Source organism: Balaenoptera ricei, chromosome 10, assembly GCF_028023285.1.
Source record: "Balaenoptera ricei isolate mBalRic1 chromosome 10, mBalRic1.hap2, whole genome shotgun sequence".
NCBI lineage: Eukaryota > Metazoa > Chordata > Mammalia > Artiodactyla > Balaenopteridae > Balaenoptera > Balaenoptera ricei.
The window spans coordinates 6,035,233-6,062,765 of NC_082648.1; the positions used below are offsets into that span (position 1 = coordinate 6,035,233).

Genomic DNA, 27,533 nt, shown 5'->3' on the forward strand with positions numbered 1-27,533 from the left:
TGAATCACAGAAGACCTGGCTTCCAAGCTGGTTCTGTAAGAATCATGAACTTGGGCAAGTCACTTCACCTGATAAGCTCAATAAGGAAAATGAGGCAACTTGAACTCTCTTCTCTACCAGTCTGATCAACCTGGGACAGAGAAACTAGGAGCACCTCTCCTGGATGTGCTAATTTTGGATAACTACTCATACGATGCAAGTGTGCAGATTACTGCTGATTTCAATAAACACTCTAGAAAAACGCATGCCCTGTATTACTGGTACCTGCCCTAGTCCCCTCCCGGCCCCCATAACTGGCACCCATTTGCTTTTAAAATCCACTTTATCTTGAATCATGTAAGACAAATACATTAATACAAGTTTTTATGGAATTTGTGATGCCTTGAATAATGGTCAGAAGGTGCATGTCTTTGTGTGTTGGTGAAGAAGGAAATAAACTATTTTTAAAGCTAAAAAAACAAACAACCAACCCTAGTGTCCAGGAGTAACACATAGATGAGGGATGGAGAGAAGGAAACAGCTCAAGGTGGGCATGCTTTTGGCAGGAGAAACTCCAGCGCAGGCTGGGGGAGAAGGAGAAGGAGGGGGAGTGTGGCTGATTGCTGTCATCCACAATATCTCCAGCTGCGCCCGGCAGGTCCCGCCCACACAGCCAGGGGAGACGGAGCCAGGGAGGACTGGGACAGGACTGACTGATAGGCTGTGGCCAGAGAGCACAAGAGCAGGCCGAACCTGAGGGCTCTGAGAGGAAACCATTGTGACACCAGCATTTTCCCCTCATCATCTTGAGTCTAGGAAAGGGAAGTCAGGACTCATCACATCACTTCCTCGTCACGACCTTTCCTACCTTCCCGCTCCCTCCACCATCCCCCCCCTCTTTCCCAAGATTGACGTGGCTCCTCAGGACGGGGAGATCACAATTGAGGGGAGTAAGACCAAGGCAGCAGGGGAAGTGGTCCTGAAGAGGGTCAGGAAGGGTGACTTCTGAGTTCCAGGTCTGATGCTGGAATGGGGGAAGGAACTGGGGGTCTGGAAACCAGGGTTCTGTTCAGACATCCCTCAATTTCTCCTTTGTGAAAATAAAAGCTGGGAAGATTCCCAATGCTGCTCTCTCTGTGATGACGTGAGAGTGAGTATATACAGTCTTAGAGGTTCCTAGGAACCTGGCCTGGTTCTCATACTCCTCCACCACTACCGGGCGGTTGATGGGGAGGCAGGCAGGTGAGGATGCTGCAGACGAGGCAGATGGGGACGAAGATGTTGCAGCTGGGTGGTGAGTGGTACTCAGCGAATGGAGAGGAGGATTACAGATGGTGGTAACCAAGGTTGGGAAGGAAAGGAGGTTCAGGCCGTGGACAGGGGCACATCATCCCAAGCACTGCACAGCAGGTCTCCTGACGGAAGGGCACCTGTCTTCACCTCCCACCTGAACATGGTGATGGGCACATAGCAGATGCTCAGCAATGCCCAGGGAGGAACTGGCAAGACAGTTTGTCTCTCCTAAGGCCCCTGAAGAATGGTCATTTCCGTAGTGCAGCCAGGGGTATGGGAGACAGTCTCTTCCCCCAAGCCGGGACCTCCCAGGTGCTTGGACGGTGACCCAGGACTTGCATCCACTCCCTGAGCCCTTCATGGTGCCCCCATCCAGCTCTCCAGACATTCTTTGTGCAACAACATTTATTAAGTACCTGCCTACTTGCTCCAAGCAGGATACTGGGCTAGACCCTGAGGATCCGTAAATGAACAAGACTCAATCCTGACCACGACGAGCTCAGTCTGGTTGGGGACGCAGACACAAATGAACAGGAAAGTAAAATGCAGCATCTGCATTTCTGTGGATGTTATGGTGTGCTATGGGAGTCCGCAGGATAGGGAAGTGGTCACGTCTGGGCAAGACAAGATGGGGCAGAAGCCTGCACAGAAGTAATGGTATCTGAGCAGGGGTCTAAAGGATGCATAGGAGTTCTCCAGCAGATGGTGGGAGAAGCTTCCAGGCTAAGGAAATAGCTTGAGCAAATCCAAATGCCTATTGATCCAAATCCAAATGTGTGGCTCCGTGGGGGCGTGGGGTCGTGAGGCTGGAAGAGTCCTGGGACTCCCGACTGGGAATGGCCAAGTCTTTACTACACTGGGCTGTTCCAGCCCCTGCCCTGGGAGTCAGGGAAAGGGAATTGCCTAGCAACTAACCAAGGGGGCTTTTGGGTGGGGTTCCCCACCCAAGTTCAAGAAGAGGAGCAAATGTCTGTGTCCCTGGAAAGCAGCGTGGAGGGCCATTCTAGGGCTGAATCCAGTCATCTTTGAGGAGGAAACCATGCATGCCTTTGTGTGCCCTTGTTTGTGTTTTGTTCTGGTTGTCAGTTGTTTCCTAGGAAAGTTCTTTGTCAAAGATCCAAGTTTGGCTTGGCTGATCCAAGGGAAAAGAGGACTTGCCTGCACTCGGGTGGGGAAACCAGAGTGTTCTTGAGGCAGGACCAGCGGGTAGAGGGCAGGAACCAAGGTCATGCTGGCCGTGGTTCTCCAGACAATTTCCTCAGCCCCCTATCCAGCCTGCTTCCCTGCCCCACAGCACAGGCAGCTGGGCAGCTCTGAGAGGCAGCCCCAAACATTCTCTAATCCTGCCAAGGTTGGTCCCCTCCCACCAAGGGAAGTGCCTGCCTTGGGGAGGGGACACCGTCCTTCCCTCTCAGGGCTCCCCCGGAGTGTGGGCAGAGGAGCTGGCCTCCGTGGAGCCTGATGGAGCCAGGCGGGGGCCCAGGGTGGCATAGGCAGGCGGAGGGGCTGACAAGGCCAGGGAGGTGGCAGGGCCCGGCGGGGATGAGGATGGGGAGGCGGGGTGGGAGCAGAAACGGGAGGGGAGGGAGGAGGCTGGAGTGGAGGCCACCTCCTGGGCACCCCTGCGCCCTCGGCCTGGGGACCAGTATTGACTCTGGAACCTCCGGAGCAGCATGAGGAATGTGATGGCCAGGAGGTCAAAGATGAGCTCGGCCACCTCCACCACAGACAGCACAGAGGAGCCGAACCACAGGCTCCACTGGCTGCCCAGGTTCGACAGGAGGGTGACTGTCTGTACGGGAGAGAGGCACACCGACCACTCAGCAGAGGAACCCTGCCCTCCCGCCCGTAGGCCCTCGGCCACCCCGCTCAGCCTCTCCCGCTCCCTGGGCCCCTGGCCTCTGCTCGCCTCCCCTGGGAGCACATGACCACTGGTTGGTTTCTTCCAGGGAAAGCTGAGAACCAGGCCACCACGGGGACGGCTGAAACCCAGACCTGTCTCAGGGGCCTTCTCCCCATCATCCGGCACCCCCTGCCCCAGAGACTTCACCCCCAGCGAGCATCCCCCTTCCAACCTTCTCATCCTCACCCTTGCCCTATCCCCTTTCCACCTTCGAGGCCCAAGCCCTCTGGCCCACAGAGGCCATCCCTTGTGTTTATACAGACAGCCACCCCGCTAAGATCCCCAAGAGAATCCCAGCCTCACTGAGGCAGGACGCACCGTGACAGAGGGAGACTCAGAGTTGGTTTTGTAGTTCAGCTCCTTGAAGAAGATGTTGAGTTTGGCAACCCCATCTCTTTGGAGTGGGGGAGAGGGTGGGAAGAAACGGCAGAGGGTTAACTTCTCTGCCGCTCGAAAACACCCCCTCCAATCAACCGTATCAATGATCCCTCTTCCCAGGTCTGTTTTCCCTCCAAAAAATTCCTTTCCCGGGGCCGGAACCAGGGTAGGACTGACCTCTTGTTCTTGATGGTGTAATTGTTCTGTCGGGACAGCATCTTGAAGACCCAGTCCTGGGAAAGGATTGAGCTGTCAATGGGGTCACCCCAGAGTCTTCAGGCTTACAGGGATGGGGTGGGGTCATACACACCCATAAACATATGCCCAGAAGACCACAATGTTACACACACACACACACACACTTTACCTGGGATGTCACCGAGGGCCATCGTGAGTAACCGGCAGAGAGCTTGTAGGTGGTCACACTGGGGACGGAGAAGGCGCTCAGTGATGGGGGTGAGGCTCTCCCACTCAAAGCTGGGCTGAGGACCCTGTATTCTACCCAGCCAAGCGGCCAGCTGCCCACCCTGCACTCCAGGGGGGGTGGAGTGGGGAAGCTCACCTGCATGGCTTCCGGCACTTGGTGAAACAGCCCAGGCGGTCTGAGGAGAAGGCGTCCTGGAGCTTATAGTAGCAGTAGCCTGTAGGTGCAGAGACGTGCTCATTTCCCTAGGCCCCCTCAACCTTCTCCACCCCACACCCAAGAGGTCTCCCAAGATCCCTGGCGCCCACTTCACAAGAGTGTTACATAGCGTTACAGTGATGCCTCCTGAGTGGCAGCACCAGAAAATGTTTAAGAAATTAAGCTAAGTCCAATAAAAAATAAAAACAACGAGGGTACACCTCTGTAAAGATGCACAGGATATGGACAAACATTTAAAAGTCAAAGAAGGAAATGGGAACAATTTTTGTGTAAGAATAATGAGACACAACGAGATACCCCTTCACACTGGCTAGGATGGCTATAATGGAAAAAGACAATAACAAGTGTTGGTGAGGATGTGGAGAAACTGGAACTCATCACTGCTGGGAATGTAAAATGGTACCACCGTCGTGGAAAACAGTCTGGCGGTTCCTCAAAAGGTTAAACATAGAACTTCTCTATGCACCAGCAATTCCACACCCAAGAGAATTGAAAACTCAACACAAAACTTGTACACAAATGTTCACAGCAGCATTATTCACAATAGCCAAAAAATGGAAACAACCCAAAGGTCCATCAACTGATGAATGGATAAACAAGATGTGGTCCATCCATACAATGAATATTATTCAGCCATAAAAAGGAATGAAGTACTGGTATATGCTACAAAGTGGATGAACCTTGAAAACATTAGGCTAATGAAAAGAAGCCAATCACAAAGGATCACATATTGTGATATAAGAAATGTCCAACACAGGCAAATCTTATGGTAGATAGTAAGTAGATTAGTGGTTATGAGGGGCGTGGGACAGTGGAGGCAGTGAGAGAGCCTGTGGTAGCAGGGAAAGGGGAGATGGAGAGGGCTAATGGGTACATAGTTTCTTTTTGGAGTGATGAAAAGGTTCTAAATTGATTGTGATGATTGATACACAGCTCTATGACTGTGCTAAAAACTGAAAGTATACTAAAGTTCCACTGTACACTTTCACTGGGTGAGTTATCCGGGAAATGAATTACCTCAATAAAGCTGTTACCAAGAAAAAAAATAATGGGACCATGAATTCGCACTTCACCCTTATTTCCCAAGTTCTAAGTAAGGTTATTTTGTCATTCTTGCTACTTTTAGTCACCGGTCCAGAAGTCCTCCTTCATTTCTGACCCAAATCTCTCTGTCTACCAGGGTTTATATTATTAGTTACATAATTAATCTTTAATTAGGAAGAGTGGGAAGCAGCTAGGCCCTTTTCTCTGGGAGTAAGCCATCCTCAGGAAACTCAACAGAGTGTGTTTTCAGCCAAGTTCCTCTCCCTCATCCTCACAGCTTCTCAGCGAACAGCAATGTTATTTTTCTCTCACAGATCTTTTTCAAATTCACAACCACTTAGCAATCACTGTTTGGGGGTCGGGGGAGCAGTGGGCAGAGTCCCTGTTCTGCGTGTCCTGGGACATCGCGTCTTCCCTCAGGAACCTCAGCTTGTTCATCTGAGAAAGAAGCCCGTCAGGCCAGACGCCCTCTGAGCTTCCCTCCAGCTCTGACGCGCTGTCATGCTCTAAGGCCAGAGGGCCAGGAATCGGAAGGCCAGAAGGCCGACTGCAGAGCACAGGCAGGGGGAAAGCTGAGCGCAGCAGAGCCAGGAAAGAAAGTAGGCACAAAGATGAACACAGCAGAGCCAAGACAGAAGCAGCACGCAACTCTAGGGTCTGCTGTGCCCCTGCCATGTCCCCTCGGAGGGGTCAGCTGTGCCAGGTAAGGGCATGTGCACAGGGACGCCCGCCGTCTATTTTCTAGTCTCTTGGGGATTTTCTTTCTCTCTAAGCACAGCTTCCCTGTTGAATAACTCAGCTGTAGAAAAAAGGAAAAGGGATTGGTCGACTCCTAGACCAGGGTCAGGAGGAGAATCTAGTGCCCTCCAGATTCTTTTGATTGTGCCCTCCTGTAGGTAAAACATTCCTCCATAAGCCATTCCAATCTATGTATTGGGTTTCTAAATGACATACCCACTCCTACTGAACTGATACATTACGTACATTATAAAACATACATAAAATGGAAGATGTTAGGGAATGAGGCAGGTGCACATAACTTCTAGTATTTTCTTCCTGCCCCCAGTGCTGCCTCACCAGTGCCCAGCACCGCCCGGCTGGTGCCCTCGGGAGTGAGCCGGGAAGCTACAGTCAGAGCGCAGAACCCGGGGGAGATCTTCTTCATGTGCTCTTTCTTCCTTTTTGCTGCGAGTTATTTTTAAATGGGGCCATCCCATTATAAACACACGGAAGCCAAAACGGAGAGAGAGAGGGAAAACGGAGAGGGGGAGCATCTAAGGGCCGGAACACAAGAGTCGGCAGGTTCTCCTGCCAGAGACTGTGGGAGCCAGAAGCCACAGCCAGGGCACTGAGGGTGCAGGGGCTCAAGTGGGGTGTGGGGCCGGGCCTCCCGCAGTCTCACCCCAGGAATTATGCTTCCTGTAGTCACAGAACTCCACACCCCTGGGCGGCGGGTAGAAGATGTAGGCACAGCCACACTCCCTGATCATGTTCACCTGGAAGCAGGAATGGATACACACCTGCAGGAGGGGAGAATGAAGGGGGGAGGGGGTCAGGCCTGCCCTCCCCGACGCAGCTCCAAACGGCAGGGCAGGGGAGCACAAACCAGTCCCTGCAATGCGCCTCCATCCCTCTCTCCACCCGTCCCCATCACCCATCACTCACACCCTGTGGCTTTGGCTGACCTGCGCGGCAGGCCTGGGAGATGGTCGCCATAGAAACAGGCTGAGCCTCACCTGCTGCGTGTACTTGGTACCGTAAAGGTTCTCCACTGGGACATCGCTGCCATTCTTGGTGCAGTCGCCATAGTCACCCCCAAGTCTTGCCACGGCTTCCTGCGAACGCAGAGACATGGAGAAGTCAGAGGTCAGAGGTCAGACCTCTGGTGGTCAAGGCCTCCTCCTGGCCTCTGTCTTCCCTCAGTCCCAGGCTGTATGTCCTACCTTACCTCCTCTCCTATCTGCCTCGCCATTTCAAAACACACGCCCGGGACTACTTCCAAGGACACTGGGCCCGGAGCATCCCCTGGAACCCCAAGCATGCCCCGCACCCCTTCTCGGTGCTCTCGCCCGAGGTTCACCCCCCCAGATCCCTACTTCCTGACGCCCACTCGGCCGGGCCCCTCACCCCTGATTTCTGCTCCTGAAGACCTCCACGCACTCGAGGCTCACCCTGCACGACCTCTTCCAGTCCTCTGGCTGTCACCCCCCAGGCCCTCTCCCCGCCCCTCATCTGAGGCTCTCTTCCCAGGCCTCCCAGTCAGCCTCCTTGCCTTACTCATGCTGATGGAGGTCTCCATACCAGGCCGCAGGTTAAAGCCTCCATCATCCATAAAGGCGGGCTCATCCTGCCCGTGTACCATCACCCTGGCCCCAGTCACCGTGGACAGCAGCGGGATGAAGTCATTCTGCTCTGTACGCAGCGTCAGGGACAGACCTGGGGGGTGCGGAGGGAACAGAGTGAGGGGGGTCTGGGAGAAGCATCAGGGGGTGGAAACCCACTCTCCCACCCACCCACCCTGCCTAGTCTCTAAGCCTCCAAGGGCAGCAAGTTCAGGAAGACCTGCAAATGGATTTGGCAACCCCTGAGCTGGATTCGGGGTTGGGGTGAGGGGCAGCGGAAGGCAGGACTGGGACAGGATTCCTACCACACCTGGAATGCACCACGTGATGCCCACGGGGGAGAAAAAACAAAGAGGACTTTTCCAGGATACAGATGGGCATGCTGCAGTGAGGCCCCGAGCATCACTAGGACGCGGGCTCAAGGTGGGTAAATGTGGGTGAACAGGGCGGGGGAGGGGCTTGGGCCGAGGGCAGGGATGGCGCACCGTTGTTGACCCCAGAAATGGAGGACATCCAGAGGTTGGAGCTGTTCTTGTCATTGAAAGTGTAGCAGTTCCCGTACATCGGGTGGTGGAAGTGGGAGTAATTCCTATGCAGGAGAGAGAGAGAGGGGTCAGAGGGGAAAGTGCAGAGGGTCAGGGAGAGCAAGACTTTCAGAGCCCTTTGTTTCCTGATCACCTACTATGTGCCAACACAGTGCTGGGAGCCTTGCCCACAAGCCCTCAGTCACTCCACTGGGCATCATCCTCCTTCACAGAAGAGGACGCACGGGCTCGGAGAGATCAAGCAGCAAGGATGAGATGGGACACAAACCCAGATCAGCTATCTTCCAGCCCAGGCTCCTTCCACCAGGCCAGCTGACCCCACTGGCCTTGTGACCCTCCCGTCACTGTGCTGCATTATGAACTCCTGCAGCGTCCCTAGCTTCTCACATGTCTAACTCTTAGTTCCCCATTTGGATTATAATCTCCTTGAGGACAGGAGCCACATCTCATTCGTGTCCGAATCGTCTCTGGGGTAATGGTGTGGTTCTCAGCACACTGGAGATATCGGAGATGGTTAACAACTAGCTGACAAATGAACGGAAGGGAAGGGGGGTCCGGGGGGAGGAGCGTGAGACCAGTGGGCACAAAGCTTCAAGGAGGAAGGTCAGATCCGAGGGCGGGAACGGGGCCTCTCACATCAGCATGCCTCCCACTGGTAGGTCCAAAGCTGGGCTGGGACAGGTTTGGGAACAGAGAGAAAGGAATCACAGATTTGTGTTGCAACAGGAACACGATTTGACAGCAAATCACAGGTCCCCCAACAGGGAGGCTATGCGGGCCTGCAGCCAGAGCCCACAAGGGAACAGAGGGGATCTGTGTTCTAACGACCCTGCCCTCTGGGAGCCAGTGAGGGGAGCAGGGAGAAGAGGCGGACGAGGCTTTGGGCCGAGAGAGGCAGAGGAGGAAGGAAGAGAAGTAGGAGAGGGAAGAAGGCTGGACGGAGATCAGGAGCGGGGCGCTGGCTGGACGGCCTTGAGCAGCCATTTTTCCCTAAGCTTACTCTCCTCATCTGTAAAACGAGGAGATGGAACTAGATGATCTGGAATGCTCCATCGGCCTTGAAGAGCAAAGGCTCAGGGGTGCGAAGTACTGGTGCACATTCTGGGAAGGGCTAGGAAGTCAGCATTTCCAGAACAAAGGCTTCCCTCAGGGAGGGAGGAAGGAAGAAGCGGCCAGTCCTGCAAGGCCTGTGAGCCCTGCTCAGAGGAGAGGGACAGGGACAGAGTGGCAGATGCACACCACGGGCTGTTTGCAGCAGGTGGAATCAACAGAGTAGACAGAGCACCACGGATCGTTCTTAAACTCATAGAACTTAGTTTAAAAAAAAAAAGTGACATGAGATACATAACACAATGCCATTTATGTCCACATTACATACACACTTGGTAAAAACACATACAAAGAGAAACACAGTAAGCACATTATGAGAATATATATATGAGAAGCAGTATAACGTGATGGTGAAGAGCACAGACTCCAGAACAAAACAACTTGTACTTGAATCCGAGCTCTAACAAGTGTTAGCTGGAGGACCAGCCCAGGTACTTGATCTCTTTGTGCTGCAGTTTCCTCATCTGTAAAATGGGGATAATCATACTACTTACTTCACAGGGATACTGGGAGGATTAAATTACACTCAGAACGGTGCTTAGCACTCAGTAAGAGCTATATAAATTTGCTATTAAGAGTAGAGGAAAAAAAAAAAAAAAAAGAGTAGAGGGATTCAGGGACTTCCCTGGTGGCACAGTGGTGAAGAATCCACTTGCCAATGCAGGGGACACGGGTTCGAGCCCTGGTCCGGGAAGATCCCACATGCCGCGGAGCAACTAAGCCCATGTGCCACAACTACTGAGCCTGCGCTCTAGAGCCCACGAGCCACAACTACTGAGCCTGCGTGCCACAACTACTGAAGCCCGCGCGCCTAGAGCCCGTGCTCCGCAACAAGAGAAGCCACCGCAACGATGAGTAGCCCCCGCTCGCCGCAACTAGAGAAAGCCTGCGCGCAGCAATGAAGACCTAACACAGCCAAAAATAAATAAATAAATACATACATACATTAAAAAAAAAAAAGAGTATAGGGATTCAGGGACTTCCCTGGTGGTCCAGTGGGTAAAACTCCATGCTCCCCACGCAGGGGCCCATTGTTTGATCATTGGTAGGGGAGCTAAGATCCCACATGCCTCGTGGCCAAAAAACCAAAACATAAAACAGAAGCAATATTGTAACAAATTCAATAAAGACTTTTAAAATGGTCCACATCAAAAAAAACCCATAATAAATAAATGAATAGATAAATGAATAAATAAATGAATAAATAAATAAATAAAAGAATATAGGGATTCAGGGGAATTCCCTGGTGGTCCAGTAGTTAGGACTCCACGCTTCCACTGCCGAGGGCGCCGGTTCAATCCCTGGTTGGGGAACTAAGATCCCACAAGCCACGTGACATAGCCAAAAAAAAAAAAGAGTATAGGGGGGCTTCCCTGGCAGCAAAGTGGTCAAGAATCCACCTGCCAATGCAGGGGACATGGGTTCAATCCCTGGTCCGGGAAGATCCCACATGCCGCGGAGCAGCTAAGCCCGTATGCCACAACTACTGAGCCTGCGCTCTAGAGCCCACGAGCCACAACTACTGAGTCCTCGTGCCACAACTACTGCAGCCACGCACCTAGAGCCCGTGCTCCACAACAAGAGAAGCCACCACAATGAGAAGCCCGCGCGCCGCAACAAAGAGTAGCCCCCGCTCGCCACAACTAGAGAAAGCCCGCGTGCAGCCACAAAGACCCAACACAGCCAAAAATGAAATAAATAAAATAAATTAATTTAAAAAAAAGAGTACAGGGATTCGTTAAGACATCTAAAGTCAAAAGGACAGATATAACAAGGGGAGGCTGGGGAGAATTTGCAACACTCACACACCGCTGGTGGGAATGCAAAACAGCGCAGCTACTTGGAAAACAGTCTGGCAATTCCTCTAAATGTTAAATATAGAATTACTATGTGACCCAGTAATTCCACTGCTAGGTATCTACCTAAGAGAAATGAAAATATACATCCCTATAGAAACGTGTACAAGAATGCTCATAGCAGCATTATTCATAATAGCCAAACGTCCATCCACTGAAGAAGAGATAAACAAAATGTGGCTTATGCATACAATGGAAAACTATTTAGTCAGAAAAAAGGCAGGAACTGGGGGGATTCCCTGGCAGTCCAGTGGTTAGGGCTACGTGCTTCCACTGCAGGGGGCACCAGTTTGATTCCTGGTTGGTGAACTAAGATCCCACATGCCTCTCGACATGGCCAAAAAAAAAAAGGCATGAATTACTGATAACACTGCAACATGGATGAACCTTGAAAACATGATGCTAAGTGAAAGAAGCTGGTCACAGAAGACCACATATTGTGTGATTCCATTTATATGAAATGTCCCCAGTAGGCAATCCATAGAGACAGAAAGTAGATTAGTGGTTGCCAAGGCTTGCAGGAGGGGAAGGAACAGGGAGTGAGGAAAATATTCTATAATTAGATAGTGGTAATAGTTGCACAATTCTGCGAATATACTAAAAACAAATGAATTGTAGCCATTAAAAGGATGAATTTTGTGGTATGTGAATTATATCTCAATAAAGCTGGTTTTCTTTTTATACTTATTTTTTAATTTTTTTATTTAGGCTGCGCTGGGTCTTAGCTGTGGCTCGCAGGATCTTTTAGTTGCGGCATGCGTGTGGGATCTAGTTCCCCAACCAGGGATCGAAACAGGGCCCCCTGCATTGGGCGCGCGGAGTCTTACCCACTGGACCACCAGAGAAGTCCCTCAGTAAAGCTGTTATTAAAGAAAAGATTATAGAGAGAGGGGAAAGGGTGTTGGATACGGGGGAGGGGAGGACTGAGAAAGCCATGATAGAGAGCTTGAACTCAATTCCGAAGGCCAGAGAGACACTGAAGGATTTTAAACAGGCCTGACTGGAATAGTTAAGTACAGTGAAGTGCAGGCAGAACCCTGAAGTATTAAAGCTTCCTGTAGTCGCAGAATAAAGGGAGGATTGAGAGGCAGAGAGACAAATTAGGAGGGTTATAATAACCCCGGTGAGAAATGATGAGGCTCTGAACTGAGGAAGTGACCTAAGCGTCAAGCCTGAGATGAACGATGGACTTTCCATTGATGGGGAGGCAGCAGCCTGGGGCAGGCAAAGTGAGAGGGTGACAGAGCAAGTCGGTGGCAGGTGTGGGCTGACCCAGGCTCAGGTGCTGATCTCACTTCCCCAGTGGCAGCTTCTGTCCTCAAACAAACACAGAAACAAGAGACAGGAACAAAGGTGTGCGCTGGGCAGACTGTGTGCTCCAGGTGAGGGGTGGCGGCAGAAGCAGGTGACACGTGGCCCTAGTGACAAAAAAGGGCAGGGGTCCCTGTAGAGTGGAGATGCTGCCTGAACACCCTTCCTCAGCCAGGCAGAGGCAGGGAGATGGTGCCTGAACACTGAGGAATAGGGAGGGGAAGGCGGGGGTAGGAGGGGCCAGAGGCTACAGAAGGGGACCTCCTTTTACCCCTAGCCTCTCCCAGCCCTCAGAGAGCTGGCAGCTGCCATGACCTCTTTGCAAGGACATTATGACAGGAGATGTGACTGAAAGAATGCCTGGCGAGCAATGCAGTAGAGTGGGGAGGACCCTTGGCTCAAGCTGGCCTGGTGGCCTAGGGCAAGTCACTTCGTCTGTGTGAGTGTCACTTCACAGGAGTAATGAGACCCACCACTCACTGCAGTGTGTAAAGTGCCCTCAACTCGTCATCTCTTGCACTTGGAGACAGATGTTATCATCATCTTCATCACTTAAGAAAAAGTGCCAAGGGACTTCCTTGGAGGTCTAGCGGTTAAGACTCTGAACTTCAACTGCAGGGGGAGTGGATTCAATCCTTGGTCAGTGAACTAAGATCCAGCATGCCACACGGTGTGGCCAAAAAAAAAGAAAGAAAAAAAAAAAAAAAAAGAAGAAAAAGAAAGAAAAAGTGCCAAAAGGGCAAGGAGTTTTCTTCTTCTTCTTTGACGTATCCCAAGTGCCTACAACAGTGACTGGCACATAGCCCAGACAGCCAAAAATATTTGTTCAATGAACACTGAATGAATCTCATTTCCCCCCCTTTACAAAGAAATAGGCTCCGAAGAGTGATGTGAAATGCTCAGAGTCACCTGGCCTGGAAGAAACAGAGCCAGAGCAGGAACTGAGGGTTAGTCCCTGACTCAGTCCATGCTGTGTCCACTACACCACTACTGCCGCGTCATCTGAGCAAGTGGGGCAGGGGACCAGATGACCTTCCAGGCACTCTGGAGTTTGAGGCTAGTGAGAAAGAGGCCTTAGAAAAATGGGGAACCATGCTTCCAGCCCTTGGTTTCTCAAAGCCGGACCTCAACCCCAGCCTTCCCAGGGCATCCATTTGAGGCTGCTTCACTCAGACCCAGCCCTGCAGGGAGCAGCAGAAATCCTGCAGGACAATTCCTGGGGCAGAGGTTTGGACCTGAAGTCAATGCTTCTCCCTCCTCTCCACCTGCAGGCATTTATTTAGTCAACCAGCATTCCGGGGTGCTGGCCATGCTGGGCCTCAGGCTGGCGCAGGGAAGGAGACCCCGTGGGGAGCACGAAGCCAGGCCGCAGGGACAGACTCACGCCTCATTGCAGGAGGCCTGGTTGAAGCGGCAGGCGAAGATGAATTTGCCCAGCGCGTCCTCCTCCAGCGACGGAGAGGTGTCCTGCCGTCTGGACAGAATGTTGATGTAGTGGAAGCGGTACCACTCCCTCACCGCATCCACCCCTGATGAGTACGTCTGGTAGAAGCAGTCCGATTTGTTCTGGTTGCACTAGACACAGGAGACCAGAGAGTCAGAGGACCAGCAGCAAGGGTAAGCAGGACGGGGCCAAGGTCAAGGAATGGATAGTCTGGGGTCCTGACGACCGATAGACAGGGGTGGGGAGCCAGGAGTGGGAAGAAACAGAAGCCCCGAGAAGAGCGGACCCGGAGAGCAGGGGATTAATGCAGGAGACCACACCTCGGGGTGCTGCACACACCTCGGGGTCATTTATGCAGCCTCCGAGGAGGGTTGAGCAAGGATTCTTCTCCCCATTTCACAGATGGGAAGACTGAGGAATCAAGTGGTTCGTCCCAGCAGCAGAGCAGGGACTGGAACCCCCGTCTCCGGGTACCATGCTCCGCTCTCACTAAAGGGGCCTCTCTTTCGTCTCTCTCTGCTTCTCTCCCATTTATTTTTAAAGTTTCCTTGTTACTGTCTCCCTAGTCTCTGTCTTAGGCCGGCGGAGCCCCAGTGCCCCATCACACTGGAGGGTCCCAACTGAGTCCCACTGGGGGGGGATTGGAATTCAGAAAGTGCATTTTCCACAGTAGATCTGACTTCCCACCCCATAAACGCTCCCACAGAGGCCCCCAGCGAGGAGCCTCCACAAGCTGGCGCCCAGAGAGATGCCATTTAATTTTATTTTTCAAACCATATTTAAGTATTTACCTTATTCATTTTACCAGCAAGCGGACTGGGCCCGCCTTGTATCACTGGCAGCAGAGGCGCGTAGGAAAAGGGGGCGGAGCGGAGTCCCGGGCTCTGGATGAACCAGAGGGGCGGGGCGAGTGGGCGGGGCCTTACCAGTTGGAAGCCGATCTTCCAGTCCTTCCAGTTCACCTGCGGGTTATTATCCCTCAGGCTGGAGCCGGATCGGCGGACTCTGCTGGCGGCGTGGGGCGGAGCCGGGACCGGCAGGCGCTGCAGGGGGTGCGGCAGAGACTCCCGCAGGTCGCGGCGGCCGCGGGCGTGGGCCACGAGGGTGTTGGAGGAGTTGTACTTGTACAGGTCGAAGAGCGTCTGCTCTGTGATGCGGTCCAGCTCCTCCAGCTCCTCTTTAATTTCCGTGTACCTGGGAGGGGCGATGGCAGAGGGTCGGACTAGGAGGCGGCGGCCTCGCGACAATCCCCGGCCCCCCTGGGCCTCAGTTTCCCTGTCTGTAACCCGAGAGGCCGGTTCCTCCCGGAGAAGCCTGCGGGGAATAGCTCTGGGGTCTCCCAGGCTATCTCGGGGGCGAGGGGGCGTGCAGACAGGTGTGTCCGCGGAATAATAGGAGGCGACAGTGAACTCCGGCGGTGACGGCATTTATTGCCGCATGTTTATCGTGAGGGAGAGGCGGGCGGCGCTCTCCTCCCACCTAGCCCTGGCCTGGAAGGGAACCCGGAACCTGTCTGCCCCTTCCCAGGGCAGGAGGCGTGTGGGCGGCCTGGGCCCAGACACTCCACGGACCCGCGGTGCGCGCGCCATCCCGCCCCATTCCCCCGCCCCTTCCCGCCCCGGCGAGGGTAGCTTTTGGGTCCGTCTGCCACCTGACCCTTTCTAAATCTGGGGTTCTCAACTGCACTTCTAGAATCTTCCAAGGAACTTAAAAAATGCCAATGCCAATGCTGCATACGCCGCGCCCCCTCCTGCCCACCGGACACCAGAGGAGACTCAGTTTTAATGAGTTTCGGGTGGGGCCCAAGCACTGTAAGTTAAACACTGTCCAGTATAAATCCTCACATTCCTTCTTCTCAATACAAGGCCTATATTCTGCATCACGAAAGTCCAGAGTAGCAGGGCCTTAGGGATAGAATCTACCAAAACAAAACAAACACTTAGAACACCTAGAAATTAAACGAGGTTGCAAGATACAAAGCCAATGTACAAAAATTAATTGTATTTCTACAAACTAGCAACAAATATTTGGAAAATGAAATCAAATACAACTCCATATTAAACAGCATAAACAACATCAAACACTGGGAATAAATCTAATGAAAGAAGTGCAAGACCTGTACACTGAAAATCCTGCTGAAACAAACCACCAAGACCAAAATTAAAGGAGTTGCAGATGTTCATGGATCAGAAACTCATGAGGGGGACTTCCCTGGTGGCTCAGTGGTTAAGAATCCACCTGCCAATGCAGGGGACACGGGTTAGAGGCCTGGTCTGAGAAGATCCCACATGCCACGGAGCAACTAAGCCCATGCACCACAACTACTGAGCCCATGCTCTAGAGCCTGCAAGCCACAACTACTGAGCCCACGTGCCACAACTACTGAAGACTGTGGGCCTAGACCCCGTGCTCCCTAACAAGAGAAGCCACCGCAATGAGAGACCCACACACCCCAATGAAGAGTAGCCGCCACACGCCACAACTAGAGAAAGCCCGCGTGCAGCAACAAAGACCCAACACAGCCAAAAATAAATAAATAAATAAATAAATAAATAAAAAAGAAACTCATGAGGTCTCCCAGATTGCTCTCTAGATTCAACTCAAGTGTCTATCAAAATTTCAGCAGACACTTTGGAAGAAATTCACAGGCTGATTCTAAGATTGATATGGAAATGCAAAGACCCTAGAATGGCCAAAACAATTTTGGAAAAGAAGAGCCAAGTTAGAGGACTTATTCTACCTGAGTTTAAGACTATAAAGCCACAGTAATCAAAACAGTGTAGTGCTAATGTAAGGTTAAACGAAAGATCAATGGCACAGAATAGAGTCCAGAAATATAATCACACATATATGGTCAACTGATTTTTGACCAAAGCACCAGTTCAACTCAATGGCAAAAATAATTTTTTTAAAACAGATGGTGCTGGAACAACTGGATACTGTATGAAAAAAAGAAAGAAAGAGGGCTTCCCTGGTGGCGCAGTGGTTGAGAGTCTGCCTGCTAATGCAGGGGACACGGGTTCGAGCCCTGGTCTGGGAAGATCCCACATGCCGCGGAGCAACTAGGCCCGTGAGCCACAACTACTGAGCCTGCGCGTCTGGAGCCTGTGCCCCGCAACGGGAGGGGCCGCGATAGTGAAAGGCCCGCGCACCGCGATGAAGAGCGGTACCCGCACCGCGATGAAGAGTGGCCCCCGCTTGCCGCAACTAGAGAAAGCCCTCGCACGAACCGAAGACCCAACACAGCCAAAAATAATAAATAAATAAATAAAGTAGCTATAAAAAAAAAAAAAAAAAAAAAAGAAAGAAAGAAAAAAAAAAGAACCTCAACCTCTACCTTAGTCCGTATACAAAAATTAAGTCAAGCTGGATCATAGACCTAAACAAAAAATTCAGAACCATAAAGACTATAGAAGAAAATATAGAAGATATCTTCATGACCTTGGGGTGGGCAAAATTCCTTGGAATAAAGAATATCTAGGGACTTGCCTGGTGGCACAGTGGATAGGACTTCTCGCTCCCAATGTATCAGGCCTGGGTTCCGTCCCTGGTCAGGGAACTAGATCCCACATGTATGCCACAACTAAGGAGCCCACATGCCACAACTAAGACCCGGTGCAACCAAATAAATATTTTTAAAAATATATCTAAAGAAGAAATCCTGAAATATAAAAACTTCTTATGAATCAACAAGAAAAAGACAAATTGTTTTAAAAATGAACCCCCAAAATATACAAATGGTCACTAAACACATGAAAAGGTGCTCAAGATAATTAGTCCTCAAGTAAATGCAAATGAAATCCATAATGAGGTACCATTTAACATCCATTAGGCTAAAAGTAAGAGACTGACAACATTAAATGTTGGTGAGAATGTGGAGCATCTGGAATTGCTGTTGCTGGGAGTTTAAAATGGTACCACCAGTTTGGAGGACAGTTTGGTAGTTTCTTATAAAGTTAAATCTACATCTACCTTATAACCCTCTGGATATTTCACCCAATTCCACTTCTAGCTATTTGCCCAAGAGCAATGAAAACCTAAAGACTTGAATGTGAATGTTCATAGCAGCTTTATTCATAATAGTCAAAAACTTGAAAGAACCCACATGTCCATCAACACTGCTCAGCAGTAAAAAGGGACTGATACAGAAAAAAACCCCAAACAAAAACAAACAAACAACAAAAAACCACTTGAAAGAATTTCAGAAACATGAAGTTGAGCCAAATAAGCTAGACACACATACAAGAAAATTCATAGTGTGTGATTCCATTTATATGAAGTCTAAGAACAGAAAAAACTAATTGATGGTAATAGAAGTCAGAAGATGATAGTGGGAGAGGAATTGACTACAAAGGGTCACCAGCTAATGGAAATGTTCAATATCAATATCTTGATTGCCAAGCCTCAAAGAGCACCTAAGATCTGTGCATTTTACTGTATGTAACTTTGCCTCAATTAAAGAAAAAGTGAACCATCAGTGCAGGGCTTCAATCACCAGAGTCAGATTTGGTGGGATCGGGTGGGGCCCAAACAAGGTAGTTTTTGCAAGAGTCCCAGGAGGCCCTAGTGTGCAGCCACAACAATCACTGCCTAGTCCACGTCCTCACAGCATTCCTCCACTATCTCCCTCATAAAAGTCCAGCCGGCTGTCCCGCATCCTCTCATAGGAGAAAATGTAGCTCAGGTGGAAGGTGTGTGTTTGACATTCTGAGATTTGTTTGTTACTGGTCATTAAAAGAACAGCAGTAGGGCTTCCCTGGTGGCGCAGTGGTTGACAGTCTGCCTGCTAATGCAGGGGACACGGGTTCGAGCCCTGGTCTGGGAAGATCCCACATGCCGCGGAGCAACTAAGCCCGTGAGCCACAACTACTGAGCCTGCGGGTCTGGAGCCTGTGCTCCACAACAAGAGAGGCCACGACGGTGAGAGGCCCGCGCACCGCGATGAAGAGTGGCCCCCGCTCGCCACAACTAGAGAAAGCCCTCGCACAGAAACGAAGACCCAACAAGCCAAAAATAAATATAATAAATAAATAAATAAAAGATTACTATTAAAAAAAAAAAAAAAAGAACAGCAGTTAAAGGGAACATTACAGGAACTGAGATCTAATCAGCTTTCCATGCTCATTTCCTAGCCTCACCACTTTCTAGATGGTTAGCCTTGGAGAAGTTACTTTGGAGAAGTTACTTTATCATCTCTGTGCTTCTGTTTCATCATCTGTAAAATGGGAGTACCTGCTGCATAGTGTGGTTATAAGGATTAAATGAGTTAATGAAAAGTACTGAGGAAAATACCTGGCAGAGTGGGTACTGTATAACTGCGGCTGTTGTTTTTATAATCATGACTGTTCTTTAATGCGAACGATAATAGTAACCTATTGTTGAAGCAGAGAAAGCTAAGGAGACAGAGGAGCACTGCCTGCCACTCACCTGCCCTGTGACTTTGTGATCTTAACAAAAGTGGAGCCTAAGACCAGATTCCAATTCTGACTCGTCCACCTAGCAGCTGGGTGACCTTTGCAAAGCCTTCAGGGTCTCAGAGCCTCCGTCTTGTCCTCTGACTCTGGGCTGACAGTTCCCTCCTTATCCAGCAAGCTTGTGATGAAGATCAGATCGCGATAGTGGACTTGGCAAACTGCAGCACGGTCAGGTGCACCTGAACTGATGGCCATCGGGCAAAGAAGAAGATGTCTTTAGAGTTTCTCCAAAGAGACAGAACCAGGACCGGAGGGTAGAAGTGATGATGAGGTAAGCTGCAGCTTTACCTAAGGAAGAACTTTCCAGCAACAGCTGCTACAGAGGTAGTAAGGTTCCTGACGTGAAGGAGTCCATCCCTGGGAGGGGGTTGGGAGAGTGTCAGGTGTAAGAGTCTGGGCTTTCTGTCCCTGCCAATGCAGAGCCTGCTTTCCAGATCCTGTGTGAGTGCAGGGTCTACCCCCGACCAGGGTCAGGGACGGATGGCCTGGCTCAAAGCCTTCCCCTACCTCAATGCAGCTCTTTGGGGCACTGCCCTTCTCCTCACTGCCATGCCCCCTGCTCTGCCATCTCTGGGAAGGAAGATTCCATGACCTTCTTTGCTGTCTAAGAATGCCAAGCTCTTCCTTAGAATCAGCCTCAATCCCTCCGAGGACTGGATGAAAAATATGTTCTTGGGCTTTGTTTGCCATGGATGTGGATGTGTCTGGCCCTGTCTCTGGGGTGAAGAAAGCCCTTTGTTAACCAGAAAGGAGGGGATTGCTGTAGCTGACCTTTCACATTGGATTCTCAGCACCTCCTTGCTTAGCATGAAGGTCTTCAGCCTTGTCCCCTTTTCTGGCAGTTATAGAACAGCCCAGAACCACCCTCCCCCTTCTTCCTCCCCCTCTGCTGGCCACGCTCAGCTGCCTGCAGGTGGGCATCTGGTCATGATTTCCACCTCCTCCCTGCTTCCCCTGTCCAAGTCACCCATCTTGCCTCTGCCTCTAGTACCCATGCCAGCCAGCAGCGTGGGTCACACTCAGGTTACCACCCACCCCCAACTGGGTGCATCAACCTATCCACCCTTCCCTGCCTCTCTCCTGGAACACGAACCAATAGCCTGGATCCTCCCTCCTCCCTCCTCCCTCCTCCCTCCGGACTCCTGCTGCTCTTCCCCACAGACTCCCACCAGCCCCCCAACCCTGGATGCCTTTGCCTGGCCCCTCCTTAAAGTGCAATGGGAGAAAGAGCTTTGAGATCAAACACACTTGGTTTGTGACCAAGCTGCTGACCTAGGATGCACTGGCTCCTATGTGGGGCGAGGGAGGGGGCGGGGGGGGTGGGTGGATTTTTGAACCTCAGTTTCACCACCGGTTCCCTGTGTGAACTTGAGCAAGTTACTTAACCTCTCTGGGCCTCAGTTTCCTCAGCTATAAAATGGGAGTAATACTGGTATCTACAGTAGAGGTCTGTTGTGAAGATTAAATCATTTAATTAATAGAAAATTTTCATTTGTTTGTACTATTAAGTACTATATTAAGTACTGTATGTGTTAGCCATTATCGTTGTTATTTTTTTTTATTATTTGCTGTTTGACCCTGCTCAGTTACTTCACCTCCACTTCCCCATCTGCAAAACTGGAAATAATAATGCCCATCTCCATGGACTTGTCAGGATTAAATGAGGTAGTGCTTCTAAAGCACCCAGTGCAGGATCAAGCACATAGTAGACGTTCAATACCCTTGTCCGGCTTTGAGGAGCCTTCCCTGACTCCCCTCCCTTCCAGGGTGCTGTGTTCTCTCCCCACTAAGTCGTGCAGGAGGGATTTTGTTCCTGTGTGGACACCTGCCTCCCAGCCTGCAGGCCCCAGAGGCTGGGGCTCTGGTTTTCACAGCCCCCTGGGGGCTTTTTCCACTACTGTTCAGGGCCCTGCTCCCTGCAGAACCTTGGAAAATATGCAGGCCTCAACAGATTCACCCCTGCCCTGTCCATCTCTCACCCACATCTTTCAACCACAAGTATTTTATTGAGAGCTTAGGCCTCACGCCAGCCTGCCCTCCCCTCCGCCACTGCCCCAGGGGATGAGGGTGGGGGAAGAGGGGGGAAAGATTAGGGCAGAGGAGCACCGAGGTTGCGAAGAAGAGAAGCAAAGTCACAGGGACCAGGGGAAGAGAAAGAAGGCTGAGAAGGGGAATAAAACAAGCTCAGAAAAGAGATGTAACATCTGAGCGGAGATTCCATTTATTCCACGTGCACATCTTGGGTGTTAAGAAGAGGCAGGATTTGCGATCAGGCAAACAGGGTGAGTCACAGCGGAGTCACTGTCTCTGTGACCTTGTGCCTTATCTCTCTTTGCCTCAGTTTCCTCAAGTGTAAAACAGGGATGATAATAATACCTGCCTCGTAGGATGGTTGGGAGAATTAAAGGAGGTGCCTGTGGGGTACTTAGCTGTGTCTGGTGCGTGAGGCAGCTTCTTAGTAACTGGCCTCTTACCCTGGACCTTATAAGGGGGTTAATCAGTGAAATGGCCCGGCAATGTTTCTCTGTAGGACAGGAGGTCCCAACCCTTATTAGTTCATGACACACCTTCGGACACAACAGAATATACCACCTCCAGTGTGTGACCAATCCCAGTCACCCACAATCGCACGCGCACCCCGTTTGTTTGCTCACACACAGACTCCTGAGATCACACACACGTGCACTCGTAAATCTTACACTCCTTGAAGACAGAGACTATATACCTCACGATTTTTATTGTACCTATCACAGTGAGCTGAAGTTATTTGTTTATATGCCTGTCTCTTCCATCTTATCTTTCAAATACCTAGCAGAGTACCTGGCCCTCGGCAACAACTGCAGGAATTATTGGTGAACCCATTTGCCGGGTGCCTAGCCCCATGTCTGGCCTGCCTCGGGTGTCCCAAGGTGTGGCAGAACTGAGTGAATACACAGAAAATGTGGGTGTGTGTAAACACCCAGCCCTGCCCTCCTGTCTTCTCTATGGTCACCTCCACCCACTCTGGCTTCCAGACCGAAAATTGGCAAAGAACAGTGATGAAACCCAAAACTTCAGGACACACCCAAGTACGTAAAAGTCAGTCACCTGGGCAGGTGGACTGTACAGCCCAGTAGGGTCATCTGAGCCTCTGGGGAAACAGCCTGACCAGTGCTGTCCTGTTCTCCTGGCTCTGTGACTCTCCAAGCCCCCGCCTCCGGGCTCACGGAACGCTTTGCCACCACCCGCCACTTTGCTTTCTCCAAAACAAACGCCCCTTCTCAACCAAGACCATCATACCAGGGCCCAGACCCTGCCAGCTGCCACCGCCCACCCTACCGCACCTGCAATGGCCCTACTGCAGAACCTCCATCAGCTTCATCGCCTGACGCGGAGGAGGGGCTGATCCTTACCCTGCCCTTCTGGACTTCTCAGCATCTTGACCTCATCAGCACTCCCTCCCACTTGCGGGAGGATGAAGGGCCGGAGGAGGAAGTTGTCGGTGCCCCAAGCCTGCTCTGGTGAAGCCTCGGGCACTAGGAAGGCGTCACTGGGCAGAGCGAAGGCCAGCCCATCAGGTCGGGGACTCCCTGTCCTGCCCAAAGGGAGGTCCACCTCGGGACAGGAGTGTCGTCTCCTACCTCTGGGTCTGAGCATCTGCCTGCCCAGTGGGCACCCCTGTACCCTCTGAACCCCCCTCCCAGGCTCGGAGAAGTGGTGGAAGGAGACCGACCTGTAGGGATTGAGGGTGCAGACGGTGACGGCGGGGAAGACGAGCTTCTCCGAGTTGAGGTTGATGTTGAGGCTGACGGGGTAGCTGAAGTACTCTCCGAAGAGCAGGCCGAACTGCCAGTACATCATGCCGAAGGTGCAGAGCCAGAGCACGGCCCAGAAGGCCGTCTTCATGCGGTTGTGCTGCGAGCACACCAGGCGGATGGCGCCGTGGATGGTCGTGTTGTTGCAGAAGAACTGGAAGAGCTCCCGGTAGGAGTGGTGGAACTCCAGCAGGGCCTCCTCCTCCTCCGTGGGCAGCGGGGGGGCCGCAGGTTCGGGGCCCGGCTCAGGCTCCTCATGCTTGTCTCCCTTCATGAGCCCTTGGGTGGGTCGGGGAGGACGAGGGGCAGGACTGAGTCCTGGGCTCTGGGTGCCTCCATCATCATCTCGGGGCCATGCCCTCAGCCCACCCTCAGCCCACCTTCTCCCTCTCTTACCCGCCCCCCTCCCCAGGAGCCAGCTGACCTGCAGGAGTCGGGGCCAGAAGAGCTGGAGCCTCCCTGGAGTGACCTCGCTGCTTCCCCGATGAGACCACCTTTTTGCTTTCGGTCCTAGAATCTCCCCTTCTGTCTCCACTGCAGTCTCTGCCCCGCTGAGTCAATCCCTTTCTTTGGTCTTCTTCCTTCAGCGTCTGTGTCTTAGCCTCTCTCCGTCCCTGTCTCTGCCTTCTGCTTCTCTTTGGGTGTCTCTCGACTCCCTTCCTTGCCTGTCTCCTCTCCGGGCGCCAGCCTCTCTGGTCCTGACCCCTTCCTTTTCCTCCCCTCCCTCCGGTCTCTGGCCCTGACCTCGGGCCGTGGCCTGACTGCCTCTTGGCCCCGGGGACTGCAGGGCTCCGAGAGGCCTGGGCTGCCTCCTGCTCCCCACTCCCAGGCTGTGGCTGGACTGGGACTGCTTCCTTTCCAGTTGGATCTGGCGGCCCGGCCTCTCCTCCCCCTCACCTGACAGGTGCAGCAGCCCGGCCGGGGAGCCCGCCCGCCCGCCAGGGATGGAAGCGACAGAAGCCTCATTAGCATCTCAATTAAAGGTGAGCCGGGCAGGGGGAGGGGCAGAGGAGGAGCCGGAGCTGAGAGCTCTCCAGCGGGAGGAGGGCGCCTGAGGGCAGGTGACTGGGAGGGAGCACGGGGACAGGGAAGGCGAGAGGTGGCGGGAGAAGAGTCGGGGCCTCGGAGTGGCGGGGAGCTGGCAGGCAGGGAGACCAGGAGACAGAATGGCAGGGGAGGGTCAGAGGTCTCGAACCAGGAGAAGGATCCTGAACACAAAGCCGGGAGGGCAAAGCATGGGAAAGAGGGCAAGTTAGGACGAGTGAGACTAAGGCGGGGAGACCAGGAGAACAGGGAAGGCAGGAGCAGGGAGGTGGATGGACCAGGAGAGGGTGAGGGACTGGGAGGCAGGGACAGAGGAGAGGCAGAGAAGGGGGGTGAGGAGGAGGGAGCCAGCCCCCAGAGGAGCCCCTCCCCTGAAGGAGAGCAGGAGGGCCCCCCTGCGTGGGCTTCCAGGAGCCAGGGCCCCTCCCTGGGGAGTCCCTCCAGAGGCACCCCTGGGTCAGCCTCACCCCCGGGCCTTGGAGAGGAAGGAGAAAGGGTGTCTGCAACCTCCCTCCCTGCTCACTAAGGTAGGAGCACCTCCGGCCCCACCTGGCACCAGGCACAGAGCACATTTCTCCCTGTCCGAGCTGGTCCAGCCTCTTCCCTCATAACTCCTCACCAGCAACCCTACATTGTCCAGCCCAGGGAGGGGCCCAGGTGGAGCTGGGGGCTGGGCGGGGCCCTGGGACATTCTGTTCTTTTTTACATCACTGGCTGCCAGGCCAGGAATGTGTAATGTCCCCAGTTGTGGTCACGGGGTTGCAGGAATGTGTGCTCGGAGAAGGGGCCAGGCAGGGCACTTGGGCAGAACCCCGGAGCCCAGGGAGCTCAGGGACAGGGGGCACCGAGCAGACAGGGAGGGATGTGGGCCGTGCAGGGAGATGCGGAGAAAGAGGCTGGGCCTGGCCCAAGGCCGCACCAGCCCTGGAAGGAAGGAAAAGCTCAATGTGGGGCTGTGTTTTTCCCCCAAAGTCTCTGCCCCAAGCAACCGAGCAAGAGAATAGTGAAGCGCCAAGTGAAGAGGGAAGGCATCAGAGAATGAGGCCCAAAAAAGAGGGCCCAGGAGGCACAAGAGACCAAACCACACAGCCAGGTGAGAGGTCTGCCGCTGTGTCCCTGCAGGAGGCGTCCACTGGCTTCTCCCGCCTGCCCCGGGGCCCAGCCTGAGCACTGATGTAGCTGGGTGGGAGAGGACAGGCCCCGACGGCATAAGACAAGGATCCTAGTGACAGCTGCGGAGGCCAAGTGCTGAGCTAGCCTGGCGGCGGGGAGGGAGGGAGAAGCACTCACCCAGGGGGCTCGGGAAGGCTTCCCGGAGAAGATGGCATCTCTGCTGGGTCTTACAGAACAAGCGGGCTCAGGGTACAGCCCTGTCTGCGCCCGTCTCCTGTGGCCTCTTAAAGTGAGAGCTGTTGTCGACCAGGATTCCAAACGCGCCCCATTGCTTCCCTGACACGTATAGGGGACAACTCCCCTCGGAAGGGAAAGGCTGGCTTTTTCTTTATTTTCCAGATGAAGAAACTGCCCTCCGCAAAGATAAGCCCGTTTTCTGTGGACACAAAACCAAACAGCAGTAGAGTGAAGAACAAGAGCCGAATTCTCCTTCGGCAGGGGGGTGTCTGCTTAGGGCTTTTGCCACACACCCCAAGAGAGACCAGCCACAGACTCTTGGGGAACTGGGGCTCCCCTGCACCTGGTTTTGAACACCAGGAAGGTTCACACACTCCCACAGAGAGTCCGTGGATTGACCAGCCATCAGGGTCCTGGATTATCTCCCAGGCTCCGTGAGAAGCTCTCTCTACCGTCCCCGCCTTCCCAAGGGACATCCTACCTACAGGTGGGGTACGCAGCACCCTGCTCGTCCCATCTCAGAGGTTCAGAGAGGCACATCCCTGCCTTTTCTATTTGCCGGCTGGTGCCTGAAATCCAACCACTGGCCCAAGGCCTCACAGCAAATAGTTTTCGTTTTCCTCTCAAGGGCTGGGTGAGCAGGATGGAGAGGCCTGGCCTGGGCTGAGCCGTAGAGAAAGTGCAGTGTCCCTGTAGCACCTGCCAGGGTGCAGTAGCTTAGGGACAGCAGCATTCCAGATCTGGATCGGGCCAGAGCAAGCTTGTTGTTGTGAAAAAAACAGAAATCTGAGACCTGCACTTGTGTCATGGCTCTGTTTTAAATTTTATCTTTTAAGGTGCAGAAAAAAATACCTGAACACGTTTTTTTTCACAACACAATTTTCCAACAACACAGAGGTTTACAGGACAATAAAAGCCTCCCTCCGTCCCATTCCTTTCCCACCCCTTGGCCCAGGAGAGCCACTGTCATTTGTGTCCATCTGTATCTTTTTTGGGTGCTTTTATAAACTTACATGTATTTTTTAAAAACAAGATATATAGTTTTTTTCCATAAATGGGACCATGGTCTAGGCATTATTCTATGACTTCCATGTTGGCTTTTAAACTATGTGCCTTAGAAAATGACAGTTTCTCCTGGGAAAAACCACAGTGGAAAAGAACATTAAAAAAAAAAAAAAGAATGTAAAAAAAACACAAAATGACACTTTACCACTCTGGGCCACCGGGCTCTCAATGAAAGGAAGGGGGTGGGGTTGTAAGGCAGCCCAGATGGTCACCAAAGCCCTTTCCAGCTGGCTCTGCATCTAGCCCCTTGCTTAATGCATCAGGGAACTGAGGCCCCAGAAGCAAAGTGACTTGCCCACATCACCCTGGGAGTTGGGGGTGGGGCCAGATGGAGAGCTGAGCTTCCCCTTTCCAAGCTCAGTGATGCTCCCTGACTTCCAGAGACGTGGAGGCCTGTTCTGGGGGGCATCGGGGCCTTGTAGGTCTTGCCTTGAAGCTCCCCCAGCCTCTCCCAGAGCCCCAGCCCTTCCTTCCCCCTCCCAGGACCAGCCATCCTCTAACCCTGTGGTTTGGCCATAAACTGTGCAAAGGCTGCAGGGAGAGAGGGGAGACTAGAGGGTCTGCAGTGGAATGAGGGTTGTGAGTTTGGGGGGTCTTCCTGCCTCTTGTTCCCCAGGGACAGGAGATGGTGGAAGTGATCGCTTTCTCCCCCACGCTCCAACACGCACTGCTGTACACTCTTATCTCGGTGTGTGCGTGTGTGCATCCGTGGATGTGTGTGTTTCCGTATGCACGGATCATATTATGAGTTCTCTGAAGACAGGCACTAGGTTTATTGCCAGTGGCCCCAGGGTCTAGTGGCCCCTCTTTGTTGACTCCCCCCCCTTCTGCAGAAGACAGCAGAATTAGCATCTTGGGTAAGACTCAAGGTATATCTTTGACAGAGAGTGATGTGCTATGAGAAAGTATCCTCAAATCTAAAATTTGACACAAATGAACTTATCTACAAAAGAGACTC

At 52.4% G+C, this 27,533-nt stretch overlaps 1 protein-coding gene and 1 long non-coding RNA gene across 3 annotated transcripts; one reads left to right on the plus strand and one right to left on the minus strand.

The window, feature by feature from the left end:
* Nucleotides 1-1,659: 1,659 nt before the first annotated feature.
* Nucleotides 1,660-26,210, minus strand: SCNN1A (sodium channel epithelial 1 subunit alpha). Its single transcript, XM_059935159.1, has 14 exons — nt 25,992-26,210; nt 23,541-25,709; nt 23,035-23,395; nt 14,775-15,042; nt 13,789-13,979; nt 8,068-8,171; nt 7,513-7,676; nt 6,977-7,075; nt 6,643-6,760; nt 4,116-4,194; nt 3,921-3,978; nt 3,731-3,786; nt 3,494-3,569; nt 1,660-3,064 (listed from the first exon to the last, which is right to left on the minus strand). Exons 3-14 carry the CDS (start codon nt 23,388-23,390, stop codon nt 2,684-2,686), a joined length of 1,950 nt encoding a protein of 649 aa, XP_059791142.1. The 5' UTR covers nt 23,391-23,395; nt 23,541-25,709; nt 25,992-26,210; the 3' UTR covers nt 1,660-2,683.
* On the plus strand, nt 24,038-26,483 carry LOC132372931 (uncharacterized). Of its 2 annotated transcripts, none has more exons than XR_009505290.1 (3): nt 24,038-24,099; nt 25,133-25,253; nt 25,673-26,483. It is a non-coding gene; the product is annotated as an uncharacterized LOC132372931 (long non-coding RNA). The 2 variants fall into 2 exon arrangements; XR_009505291.1 differs by lacking the exon at nt 24,038-24,099 and adding an exon at nt 24,560-24,687.
* The last annotated feature ends 1,050 nt before the right edge of the window (nt 26,484-27,533 follow it).

Coding starts and splice junctions, on each gene's coding strand:
- SCNN1A (XM_059935159.1), bottom strand. CDS start 23,390: ATGAAGGGAGACAAGCATGAGGAGCCTGAGCCGGGCCCCGAACCTGCG. Junction 7,076..7,512: donor CCTCCATCAGCATGAGTAAG/GCAAGGAGGCTG, acceptor CTGCGTTCGCAG/GAAGCCGTGGCAAGACTTGG. Junction 3,570..3,730: donor TACACCATCAAGAACAAGAG/GTCAGTCCTACC, acceptor CCCACTCCAAAG/AGATGGGGTTGCCAAACTCA.